Raw genomic sequence first — 13799 nt, forward strand, 5'->3', positions numbered from 1 at the left:
AAATTATTTGGACTACCAGAGGCGGCGACTAACGCGTTGCCTGTAAATAATACAGAAACTCTAGAAATCGGGTTTCGGGGGCAAAAATTTTAGTGGTATCTAAAGGCAATATTTTCAATACTGACCACTTTAGCAGAGCGTCAGCTGTAACATACAGCCAACACCAGCTGCTGATGTGTTCACAGCTCCAGGACCTGCACCATCCCTGGCCATGCATTTATGGCACCTGATGTTAACTACATTGCATTAACTCCTGGTGGCACCAATTGGTTCAAAAGGATTAGAAAAAACATGGATGCTTAATTCCAAAAGCCGTGCCCCATATGTGCATGTGTTGAATGAGTTGTAACAGCAAAGAGTCTGTATAGAGCTCTCGCATGGTTAGTGGAAAAAAACTGATTTTTTTTTTTAAAGCCTACAACCCCCTTTAAGCAAAGCAATATATTGACTTAAAATAAAGGCAAGTTCTAACAAACATTAGAGTTGTGTCCTACCTTGCATACGCCCTCGACACAAACATCTCTTAGGCCTGGTTCACATCGGGTTCCGTCAAGCACAGCCATCTTGTGTCGGTAGTAAAAGTTCTCTCCTTTGGGTATGCAATTTAACTCACACTTATTGGATGCTTTAAAAAAAATAGAAATATGTAGAGCATGGTTTCTTTTGACCAAATATATTTCCTGTAGACTTAAAACTATAGTTTTTAAAGTGGAAAACCCTTATTAAGATCCTGTCTACTATTGGACAAGCCCTTCTTAACTGCTAAAATGCCCGGTCCTCAGACCGCCAGAGGACACAGATTCCATGGATATAAAAAGTCTACACACCGCTGTTAAAGTGCCAAGCTTTTGTCATACCAAGAAGAATCATTTCCAAACTTTTTCTCTATCTATACAATTCAATTGACACACAAAATAAAATCTTTTTAGGTGGAAAACGAAAAATAAAGAAGCAAAATAATGTGGTTGCATAAAGATGTACAACCTTTAAACTAATTCGTTGTTGAATTGAATGAACTGAATGCAGTTTTTTCACAGCTGTATTTCCTCACCTCCATAATACGGCAGCCACTTGTACCTTTTCCCCTGGAATTCCATCCCATCGTACTCCGAACACTGCTCAGCCCGAAAATCTCGAAAGCCTTCAGGGCAATCCTGAGAGGCGGAATAAAGAGAAAACTGCAGTCAGCTCTGCATGGACTGAACGTTAGATACAATTTCTCCAATGTAACAGACACACAGATTACACTGGGGAACAATTTGAAAAAAATTTTCTGTTGAGTTAGGTTTTTGAGCTGATTTATACTAAAATTGGCACGCTGATTCCAAAAATGTAGTCAGTTTTTTTCTATCACGTCAAGTTTTTCCTCCTCAACTTACCTGCCATAGAAGCACAATTGCACTGATTTCTGTAATAAGACTTGTTATCTGAGTACAATTCGACTCATATAGAGCTACGTGGCAACTTGTAAGAGTAGTCACAACTGAGACAGTGTGGTGAGAGGTGTGTACAGCTCCCAATACGTCATAATTATCAATATCTTTACACAAAAAATGTATCATAGTAGGAATAAATAGGATTTGTGATAGCTTTTCTCTTTACATTGGGCGCTTAGTTGTAATTTATATATCTTTTATGATTTTTTTCTTTGTTAGTTTTCAAAGCTTGTAACTTTCCATCTCAGTGTTTTATTTACTTATGTACATATTTACTTTGTTTCAGATCATGTCTGCTCCTTCTTCCTCTCGTTGTAAATGCTTAAACAACCCTGACTCCTTCTGCTATATTTGTGGTGTTTTCACCATTCCAGTTCAAAGGGCAAACATCAGTGCATTTGTCAAACAAGCATATTTTGCATATTTTAAAGCAAAACTCGGTGATCAAGATAAGCCATGGGCCCCTCACATAGTGTGCAAGCAGTGTGTCGAGAGTTTACAGATGTGGACCAAAGGAACACGTGAAAAGTTGGCATTTGGTATCCCCATGGTGTGGAGAAAGCAAAAAAGTCATTCCACAGACTGTTACTTCTGTTTAGTGAAAACATCAGGATTTAACACGAAAAATAAAAGTAAAATAGAATATCCAAATCTACCGTCAGCTATCAGACCAATGCCTCATTCAGCTGAAATTCCAGTGCCAGTTTTCGAACAGCTACCATCTCTAGAAGTTCTGAGTGATGTTGACGAACACAGTGACAGCAATGATGCAGAATTTGAAAGTCACAAGGATTCAGTTCGTAAGGGATTTGATCAGCACGAGTTAAATGATTTAGCACGTGAATTGGGCTTATCAAAAAAAGCTTCAGAATTACTAGCATCAAGGCTGAATGAGAAACAGTTACTTGAACAAGGAGCGAAGGTATCATACTTTCGTACTAGAGAAAGTACATTTTTGCAGTACTTTCGGTGTGACAGCGGTTTTGTGTTTTGCTATAATATTCCTGGTTTACTACAAGAATTAGGGCTTTCAATGTACAATCCAAATGAATGGCGACTGTTTATTGATAGCTCAAAGCGGAGTCTTAAGTGTGTCCTTCTACACAATGGCAATTTATTTGGTGCAGTCCCTATTGGGCATTCTGTCTCTCTTCGTGAAGAACATGGAGATGTAAAGAGAGTTATTGAGTTATTGAAATATGACACACACAATTGGATCATCTGTGTTGACCTTAAAATGGTTTGCTTCCTTCTTGGTCAGCAACGTGGGTACACAAAGTATCCCTGCTTTCTCTGTATGTGGGATAGCAGAGCTCGAGAAAAGCATTGGGTTGAGTCGAATTGGCCTCCAAGATCTGGTCTTAAACCTGGAGATCCTAACATTCTACATCAGCCACTTGTTGACAGGAAGAATATACTATTCCCACCTCTGCACATAAAACTAGGTCTCATGAAGCAATTTGTAAAAGCATTGCCAACTGACGGCGACTGTTTTAAGTACATCATGTTGGCACTTCCTGGACTGTCCATTGAAAAAATCAAGGCTGGTGTGTTTGATGGTCCACAAATTTGACAGCTCATCAAAGATGAACATTTCACCGGGACTATGTCAGATCTTGAGAAGAATGCTTGGTTATCATTCAAAGACGTCATCAAGAACTTTCTTGGAAATACACGTGCAAGTAATTACAAAGAAATTGTTCAGAAACTATTGGAGAGCTACAAAGCGCTTGGTTGCAACATGAGTATTAAACTACATTTTCTGCATTGCCATCTTGCCAACTTTCCAGAAAATCTTGGTGCTGTTAGCGATGAGCAAGGTGAACGATTTCACCAAGATTTGAAGGTTATGGAAGACCGTTACCAGGGGAGATGGGATGTACATATGATGGCTGACTATTGCTGGAGCATCAAACGTGATTGTCCTCAAGTTAAACACTCCAGAAAAAGCTATAAATGTACATTTTTACCTTAAATACTTGCATATATATATATATATATATATCCTTTGTAAAAAACATGATAGTGTTAAAAAACATATTTGTCATGCCTATTTCTTATATATTTCATTTTTTGTTCATATTTGTACTATTTAAAAAAAAAAAAAAAAACATTTTAGGTACCGTAGTTTACATATTTTTGAGAAGACAAAAATCCTATAGTTCAAAAACTTGACGTGATAGAGAAAAACTGAGATCATTTCTGGATTCAGCATCCAAAAATTAATTAAGAACAGTTGTCTGACCTAACTCCTAAAAAATTGCGTTCCCCAGTGTTATTGAATCAGATTCAGACAAGAACCCTGGAACTGGAGGTTTTAGGGGAAAAAATTAAGAGAATTGAACTAATTTTATATAGCTTTAAAAACAAGCAACAGCACGATTCATTCTCGATTGATCGATAGTGTCCCATCCTCGACTGATGGGGTCAGGTGGCCCTTTAACCCATATATAGTGTATCAATAAAGCCAAACTGGCAGCTCTCATGTCTGAGCTCCAAAGTAAAGGCCCCGTTACACATAACGATGTCCCAGCAATCCCACCAACGATCCGACATAGATGGGATCGCTGGGACATAGTTAGCTGATCGCTGGTGAGCTGTCACAAAGACAGCCCCTCCAGTGATCAGGATCAGCGATGCTGGTTTCCAATGTAAACATCGGGTATCCAGAAGCTGCGGCTCTTGGATACCCGCTGTTTACCTTGGAAACCGGTGTACACGCTGGTTTCCAAGGTAAACATCGGGTATCTAAGAGCCACGTGACTCCTGGATACCCGATGTTTACATTAGAAACCAGCATCGCTGATCGCTGGTCTCTCGCTGCCACACGCAGCGATGAGTGCTGGCCAGCGGGAGACCAGCGATCGAAAAATGGCCCAGGCCGATCGAGGACGATCAGAGACAACCGGCAGGGGGAGCGGTCGTTGATCCCTGTCACACACAGCGATCTCACTCATCTCTAGCGAGATCGCTGTGTGTGACGGGCCTTAAGGCAAATGGTATATATGGTCCAGAGGCTTCCTTGGGATAATACTTTACAATTACCATTCTCTGCCCAACTGTGAAGAATAGAAGAACGTTTTTTCTCCTCTGTTATGGAGGGGACACTGGTACATTTCCACATCTACAAAAGTTGTGATACACCCCAATCACCCAAAAGATGTATATGCTAAAAAACAACACATATTCTGCATTAAAATAATCATAACACCAAGGGTTAAAGGAAGTTTAATCAAGCATTTCTGCCTTCTCCATATTATTTTCTGTGTATGAAATAGGACCAGAACAGAAGCAGACAATAAAGAGGACTATAAAACCCTAAAACAAAACGATAAATAGCTTGTTCTTAAAAAAAAAAAAAAAAAGAAGAAGCAGAACGTACTACCGCACTGTTTTTCTCTACAGAACTGCAATATTATAGACGACAGATGATAATCTCCATGAGCCATAACATTTGACTTTGAGGGATGGGTCATGGGGGCGAAACATATGCACCACTGCAATATAAATATACTTTAGGATTAAAAAAACCCTCATGTCCAAGGCTTTTACCTGCACATTGCATGAGCGATAGTTTCTGCTTGGTCCAATGCAATTGGATCCGCCATCTGGCCTAAGGAAGAAGATTCCAAGTTGCATTTAGCACACAACATTCCATTAACCATCATATATGAATGTTCCAATGATCACACACTCACTAACACATCATTGCAAAATACATATTATATTTTTTATGTTATTTTCATTAAAAATATAATTTTTTAACCTTGATTAGTCATTAATATATATGATGAACCACAAGAGGGCAGCACATGGCATTTATTTAGCTGATTACCTTCCATGTTTACTTGCAAACGGTAAAAGAAGATTAAATGATTTTTTTTTTTTCAGTTAAACACATAGAAAATAAAAAACAATTGATTAATCATGCTACACATTACTGATTACTGTTAAAACTTTTGCCTTAAGGGCAAACTTGGCTATAAATGTCTGTGTGTGAATAGACATCATTATTTCCTGAGCACAATGGATTATCATTGCTTATCATCGACTTCAAATAAATAAAAATGTTGCCACAATCCCATGTTTACCTAATTTATAATGCTGGTATTAACTGTGCAAGAAAAAGCAAGTTCCAGTAGAACAAAAGCCTCCATTTATTGCTTACATAGCACTAATATATTCTGTAGTGTTGTCCATAGGTCCTAAGCACTCACTCCAATTTACTTAGATTTGGAGTAAGACAGAATATTCCGGAAAAAACAAACAAACATTTAAGCACAAACATGAACACATCATCACCCCTCAAAGAGGTCTCTGAAGAAATGAAGAAACCCCCAGTTGCACAACAAGCAGAGATTTCACATACTGCACTACAAAATCAACAAATGTGAATATCAGAAAAATCGGCTTTTTTCTCCTCCTGGACTGATCATTCATTCTCAATTCATGGGTAAAATCTGTGAAGTCATACTGAGATAGAGGACAGTTGTTCTTTTAATTCTATGGAGAGGGGAGGAGATGAGGAGCTAGAAGCAGAGACAGACATTCTGCTGCAAGTGCTCCTGAAGCGACAGTTACAACTCTCCACAGAACTTTATAAGCAACAACTGTCATATATCTCAGTAATGGTTAAGTCTGTAATTACTGAACACAGATTTCCCCCATTAATTGAGAATTTTGAGAATAAATGATTAGTCCGTGGGGACAAAGAAGTGGCTTTCTTTTTTTGGAGAGAGGACAAAGAAGTTGTTTTCTTTGAAAATATATGTGACAAAGGTTCTTATTTTCACGCAAATACTTGATTTATGAAGAAAAAAGTTACTCTTTATAATAGAACATATAAACGTATATGCAGTCTTAGCGTGAGTGCATACGTTGCGGATTGTGCTGCGGATTTTTCCACGCGGATTTGGCTAAATCCGTAGGTAAATCCGCAGGTAAAATGACCTGCGTTTTACCTGCCGATTAGCCTGCGGTTTTTCCCTGCGTTTTGACACCTGGTGATGGTTTTTCAATTTCCATTTTCAATTTCAACTGCTTTGAACAGGAGGGCAACAAAGCCAGTAAAGAAACAACTTCTGACATCTCCAATGAAGGCAAAACGACTCGCATGCGAGAGAAAAAGTACACTAAACCACTCCTCACAGAAACAAGCTCTCAACTGAAGCTGAGGGGCAGCTAGCTGTTATTTTCTGACTAAAACCAGTTAAACCACATTTTGTTACTCAAGGTTGTACACTCACACCTGCTCAAAGCAGTTAAAACTGGTTTGAATCACTGACTGGTAACCAACTTACAATTTTACTTAAAAAAAATGCTTTGTCCAAATTAATTTGCACAGCACTGTACAACGCAGCAAAAACTGCTGCGGATCCGCAGGGCCAAATCCGCAGCAGAATCCGCAACGTGGCATAACCCTGTCCCAGGTTTATTTTAGAAGATAGCATGTAACGACTTGAGTGTTTCTGAATGCCTATGTTACAGGTGCAAACCTTAGTGATTGTTACAGAAAATGTAAAAAAAAAAAGTTGGTTAAAAGACAATTTTTGTATTTCATATATGACAAAGATGAAACAATGATTTTAAGGCTGAGTTCAGACGTGGCGTTTTTTTCGCGTTTCCGCGGCGGTTTTAACCGCGCGATTTTGCCGCGAAAAATAAGCATCCCATGCATTCCTATGGGATTCCGCAATGCTGTGCTAATGCTGCGGTTTTTACCGCGGCGGAATCGCTTTGCGGTAAAAACCGCAGCATTCTCATTAATTTGCGGAATCGCGGCGATCCCGCACCCATAGGAATGCATTGTTCCGCTTATTTCCCGCATGTGGCTGTGCACACCATGCGGAAAGTAAGCAGAACAATTGCGGATGGTACCCATGGTCCGGAGGAGAGAAGACTGTCCTCCGGGCTGTGGGTACTATATCCCTGTAAAAAATAGAATTTAAAATAAAAAATATTGTTATTCTCACCCTCTGACGTCCCGCACAGTCTTCCCGCTTCTCTTCACGCTCTCGTTCCCAGTAGTCCTTTGCGAAAATGCTCGCTATGACGTCCCTTCTCGCGGAATCGCGAAGTCTCGCGGTCATTCGCGCGACGTCATCGCGAATTACCGCGAGACGTCGCGATCCCGCGAGAACTGACGTCATCGCGGGCATTTTCGCAAAGGATTACTGGGAACGGATGCGCGGGACGTCGGAGGGTGAGAATAACACCGTTTTTTATTTTTTTTTTACATTCTATCTTTTACTACTGATGCTGCATAGGTGGCCTCAGTAGTAAAAAGTTGGTCACACTTGTCAAACACTATGTTTGACGAGTGTGACCAACCTGTCAATCAGTTCTCCAAGCGATGCTACAGATCGCTTGGAAAACGCTAGCAATTCTGCAAGCTAATTACGCTTGCAAAATGCTAGTTTTTCCGTGGGAAAATCGCGGGAATTTAAAATGCGATTTTCCCGCGGACTGGAATTCCGGAATTCTCGCGGTAATTTCCGCGAGAGTTCCGGTACGTGTGCACTTAGCCTAATAGTTGCATTATTTTAGTTGTGCCTACAGCTCCAAATGTGACCCATGCGTCTCCATGGCGACAGACTACAAACTGTGTAGTCTGTCCATAAAGTCACACTTTTTACTCCGTTCATGTCCCTTTTTTCCATTTCCTCGCTAAGCAAGAAAAGTCCCCGAACAACCAGGAATTGCTGGCATGAATACTTTACTATCGTAAACCTCTAAGATTTCCATTAATCCCTTAAAATACTTGGTGGTCAACAGTAGTTATGAGTTGTTCACCTTTGGGGACAGTTTCTCTTTTTTTTCTTAAATGCACATATTTTGGGGTTAAAAATCATTTTTGCAATTGGGTTTCATTAAAAATGTTACGCCATTTGGCTTTTACAGGTCTTTTTTTTCCCCCTGTACATTCAACTTTGATCTGGACTCTGGCCATAAATCAACAAATCTGAGTGGAGCTCAGAAAAAAACACAGATTTAAAAAAAAAAAAAAAAGTTACACATTCCCTTGTCAGACCATCATAGAGAGCTCACTGACGGATCCTCAGTTAACTCATTCTGCAGACAAGAATAGACAATGCAACACAGAGGCTACAGAAGGAAAATGGTGCAAAAGTGTTAATGAGACAAGTCCTAAATGATTTTTAGCTTCCATTGTATTCATTTAAAGAGGACCTTTCACCAAATTTTTAATGTTGAGCTGGACACAAGATGCAATCATGGCCGCAGAGCGGAATTTTTTTTTTTTTTTTTTAATTTTGCCTCTCTGTTGCAGAGATATTACCAAAGTTAACTTAAGCCAAGTGGGTGTGATCACTGGGGGGCGTGCGCTTCTCTCTGTATATGGCTATCTGATAACTTTTAAGCCAAGTAGGTGTTAACTGATTAGGTGCCAAATACTTTGATTGCTAATATCTCCGCAACAGAGAGGAAAAATTGACGAATGTGACAATAAGCACAATGTGAAAGCGCCCTTAGGAGACAGCTGGAATTCAGTGACAATCCCACTTCAGGAATGAAGCCCCAGGGGAGCTCAGATCACAGATATTTTACATGTGACATAGAACAGAGCTATAATTAATGATGTACCTAGGTTTCCAATTAAAGGTGATGTCCACTTAAAAAAAAAAATAACGGCATAGTGATATTTAACTGATAAATACACTTTTTCTTTAAATTAAAGTTCCCCTGATGTGTTTTTTGAGCACAGAGCCAGATGTGGTGCTGCTGGGTCCCTGAGTCAGTGTATTGTTAGGGCAGTGTGGGAAGGGGGCTGGCTAAGTATTCAGATATGAGATCATGCTTCATACTTAGGCATGAACCAGTCTGCATTGCCAATGCACGGATAGAGAAGGGGGCTCCACACGCAGACACAGCACTAATGACGGGCCAACACTCACATATTATACATGTACACACCTAGCCAGTGAAATAAGTGTTGAACAAGCCACCAATTTTCTAAGTAAATCTACTTCTAAAGGTGATATTGACATAAAATTCTCACCAGATGTCGGTAACAACCCATTCAATCCACACAGGCAAAGAAATCAAACCACAGATGTCCATAAATTAAGTTGTGTAATATTGAGACGGGAAAAGGTATTGAACACATAAAGAAAGAGGTGCAAAAAGCCATGGGAAGTCATGACACCTGCTGAAATATATCAGAAATTAGAAAGCAATCCTGCAACTTAGCGAAAAATAATATCTGCTTGTTCAACTGATGGCCTATAAAAAGGTGTCTCATTACCAAGGTGACACACAAGAAACATCTCACAATAGGTAAAACCAGTGAGCTGTCCCAAGACCTATTCAACCTTATTGTTGCAAAACTTACCAATGGCATTGGTTACACAAGAATTTCTAAACTACTGAAGGTTCCTCTGAGTACTGTTGGGGACATTATCCGGAAGTGGAAAAAACATCATTTCACCATAATCCGTCCACAACCAGGTGCTCCCCCCTCAAGATTTCAGACAGAAGAGTTAAAAGAATTATAAGTTGTCTAAAAGTCATGCACCACCTGTTGAGAGCTACAGAAAGACCTGTAAACAGCAAGCACAATTGTTTCAAATAAAATTATAAGTATTGCACTCAACCCTCCATGGCCTCTACGCATGCTCACTACTTTACAGTTTGTTCTGCATCATTTAGACAAGCCTGTGAAATACTGGGAGAATATAGTCTGGGTCAGATGAGACCAAAATTGAGCTCTTTGGATGCCATAATACACACCATGTTAAGAGGCCAAAAGGCACTGCATATCGCCCCCAAAACACCATACCAAGAGTGAAGTTTAGAGATGGGAACAGTATGGAATTGGGCTGTTTTCAGCATACAGCACTGCAAAATTCATGCTATTGAATTACGGAAGAATGAACAAATGTACCGAGACATTCTAGATAAAAATCTGCTGCCATCTAACAGGATGATGAAGATGAAGATGAAATGAGGGTGGACATTTCAGCAGGGAAATGATCCCAAACAAACAGCCAAGGAAATTCTCAATTGGTTTCAGAGAAAGAAAATAAAGCTGCAAAAATGGCTGAGCCAATCACCTGACCTGAATCCAATAAAAAGATAAAAAAAATTATGGAAGGTCGGCGTGGTCTGGATCGCTTGTGGGGAGGACGTGTTGTGCTGTTGCTCCCGCTGCCAGCCACGAAGTGAGCCCTGTTTTGACCCCAACGGGGGTGTTTGTGTGCCCCCCGGAGAGAGCTGGACCAGGAGAGAGTGGTGGAGGACTGCGTGGAAGGAACCGCGGCTCTCTGAGAGGAGAGCAGTCGCGGGGAACGGGCCTTGGCGCCAGAGGCGGACAGGCGCCATCTTTGCTGTGGCTTCCTGCTTCTTCCTGAGCTGCGTGGGCCAGAAGACTGCGGAGAGCCGTTGGAGGGGGTGGAGGGCCGCGGCCTATGCTGGAGGAGAGACCACTGACCGTTACAGAAAGGAAGGAGAAGGTCTGCTTACAGGAGAAGGTCTGCTTACCGGAGGAGAGGGAGGTGAGCTGGTCGCAGGAGCCTGGCTGGTGATCAGAGGGTGGCCGCAGTGCTGGGTGCTCCTGGTGACTGGGACGGGCGCTCCTGCTGCATACAGTGACTGGGGGTTTGGGGGTACTGCTCCCCCTTTCCAGAGACGCTAAGACCGGCCTGATCCCATACCACAGCAGTGTGAAACTCTATATATAGGACACCATATCAGGGCCTTATCTACTAATGCCAGTGCTCCACCTTTTAAGACGCATGGGGTTATCTTCACCTATGAACATGCATTAATAGACTTTCCCTGAATGCACGAGGAGTGATTTAAATGCACGCTTTAATTCAACATTATGGTCAAATCTATAAAAGAGCGTGCAAAACCGCTGGATACTAGGGTACATCAAGGCAGGCAAAGCGAAATGGACAAATTTTTTAAAAATAAACCTGGGTTGGCTAGGCCCACACCAAAAAGCTACATGCAAATGCTGAGGTAGAGGAACAGGTCGAGGACTCGGACTCAAGTGAAGATGTCTCAGGCAGCGACATTACCCCTCAGACTCTGGGAAGTTCTCTAGATCAGTATTTAAAAAACTTCTGACCCAAGCATTAAAACCTTTGGTTACAGAGATATCTGGTATGAGAGCAGATCTGTCATATATTGGTAACAGAGTGGAGTCCCTTGAATCATCTCAGTCCTCTCTCATTAGCCACTCTAATGCCATGAGGGACCATTTGGACTACCACAGAACACAGCTTAATAACTCTCTTCTGGCCTTGGAAGATCAAGAGAATAGAAGTCGCAGAAAAAATATAAGGATTAAAGGCTTGCCTGAAAGTGTCTCTGCAGAAATACTGGAAAAATCCACAAAAGAAATCTTTGCCCTCCTAATCCCGCAAGAAAAATGCGACCAAATTGTAATAGAGAGGGTCCATAGATCGCTCAGACCCAAGTCTAAGCCCTCTGAACCCCCGAGGGATGTGATCTGTGGCTTGTTGAGTTATGTGGACACCAATGTTATTTTGTCTGCCTCAAGGGATGTTAAAAATCTCGCCCACGAAGGATCTGCTATCCAACTCTACCAGGACATTGCGCCGTCGACCCTTGCAAAGAGAAGAATCCTGAGACCCTTATTGGAAATACTACGCTCGCGTAAAATTCTCTATAAATGGCTGTTTCCGTTTGGAATATCGGTAAATGGGGATGGCAAACAAGTAACAGTGAGGAGTCCCAAAGATTTAAACAAAATATGGGACACTTTTGACATTGCTCCTATTGATATTCCTTCATGGTTACCTTTGGATATGGATCTTCGCACACCTCCTCCTATCAATGCTTATACAGGAGGTCAGGGGGGAATGGGCCTCAGTGAAGAGACGCATGCCCCCTAAGCGAGGGAAATCTGGGGCAAGAAAAGAGATGCCCCCCTGAATTTTGTTTTATTCGGTCTAGTCGTATTTTCTTGCATTTGGACCCAGTAGTTTCGGTTTAACTTTACAATGTTTTGGATCACTTTGGTTTGCCTTGATTGGCACCTGCCTAGGTGTTGATGATTTCATTTAACTGCCGTATAAGCTAACATGTGCTACTCGTGTGTTGGGGATGTGATTCCCTGCTCTGTCATGGGGGGTATGTTGGACCCCCTGCTCCTGCCGCAGGCAGGTAGTTGGTTATTGTTATCTATTGGTTACTGTTATTTTACCTTGCATTTTGTATTTTTTGTAGCCAGTTGGCATAGGGCACTTTATCATTTATTTTTTCTTTTGCTACATCTAATTTACTATGGGTGACAAGGAAAATTTTGCCACTATAGTAGTGGCTTCGTATAATGTAAAGGGGCTACGCTCCCCGTGTAAGAGAAATCAGGTATTGAACCTTCTGCATGCAAAGAAGGCTAGTGTGGTCTTTCTACAGGAGACACATTTTAAAGCGGGGAGAGTACCAGACATGTCCAGATCTCGTTACCCGACCTGGTATCATAGTACAGGTGGGTCGGCGTCTAGAGGAGTGAGTATTGCTATTAAAAAAAATGTTACTTTTGTCTTGCATGATTGCCTTTCAGATTCCGAAGGAAGGTATATTATACTGAAGGGCCTTATTGCCAATACCAAAGTTACCCTGTGTAACTTATATGCCCAAAACAAGAATCAGATTGGATGGCTGTGCAAAACAATGAATACCTTAAAACTATTTACTGAGGGTTTATTGCTGATGGGGGGAGATTTTAATGTATCACTTAATCCATCTTTGGATACTTCCATGGGCAAGTCAACCCTTTCTCAAAAGGCACTGAGAAAACTGCACCTTTCTTTCCAAGAATTACACTTGATAGACCCCTGGAGGACACTCTCTCCTTCGGGCAGAGACTACACTTTTTATTCCCATCCGTGTGGCAGCTACCATAGAATTGACTATATATTGATACAAACAACCAACCTCTCATTAGTCAAAAATGCGACCATAGACGCTATCTCACTATCGGACCATGCTCCTATTTTTCTCGACATAGGCATAGAAACCCTTCCGCGACCAGCCAGGTCATGGTCGCTTAATGAGACATTGTTAGATTCAGATTCCCACATTACGAAACTGACTGGCACTCTCGAATTCTTTTTTCAGACAAATTTGCACTCTGGCCCGCCCATACCTGTGGTGTGGGAATCACATAAAGCGGTAATGAGGGGAGAATTTATAGCTTTGAGTTCCCATCTCAAAAAAGAAAGGACAAAACAGGTTATGTCTATTTTGCATCAAATTAATTCCTTGGAAAGATTGCATAAGAGATCTCAAGTAATTAAGATACTAACTGAACTGACGGACATAAGAAATTCGCTAAAAAATCTTTTAAATATCCAATCGGCCAAAACCTATATG

General features: G+C 41.1%; 1 protein-coding gene across 5 annotated transcripts in view; it reads right to left on the reverse strand.

Annotated features, from left to right (window-relative positions):
- PAPLN (papilin, proteoglycan like sulfated glycoprotein) overlaps window positions 1-13799 on the reverse strand; it is a 123175-nt gene that overhangs the window by 54193 nt on the left and 55183 nt on the right. For all 5 annotated transcript variants that reach the window (XM_073552682.1, XM_073552684.1, XM_073552681.1 and 2 more), the window contains exons 5-7: window positions 4989-5049; window positions 1052-1154; window positions 495-625 (exon numbers count right to left, since the gene is read on the reverse strand). In XM_073552682.1, coding sequence (XP_073408783.1) covers window positions 495-625; window positions 1052-1154; window positions 4989-5049 — 295 coding nt within the window. The remainder of the gene's footprint in view (window positions 1-494; window positions 626-1051; window positions 1155-4988; window positions 5050-13799) is intronic.

The sequence above is a fragment of the Dendrobates tinctorius genome, unplaced genomic scaffold (genome assembly GCF_039654945.1).
Source record: "Dendrobates tinctorius isolate UK_male_01 unplaced genomic scaffold, ASM3965494v1 ptg000194l, whole genome shotgun sequence".
Taxonomy (NCBI): Eukaryota; Metazoa; Chordata; class Amphibia; order Anura; family Dendrobatidae; genus Dendrobates; species Dendrobates tinctorius.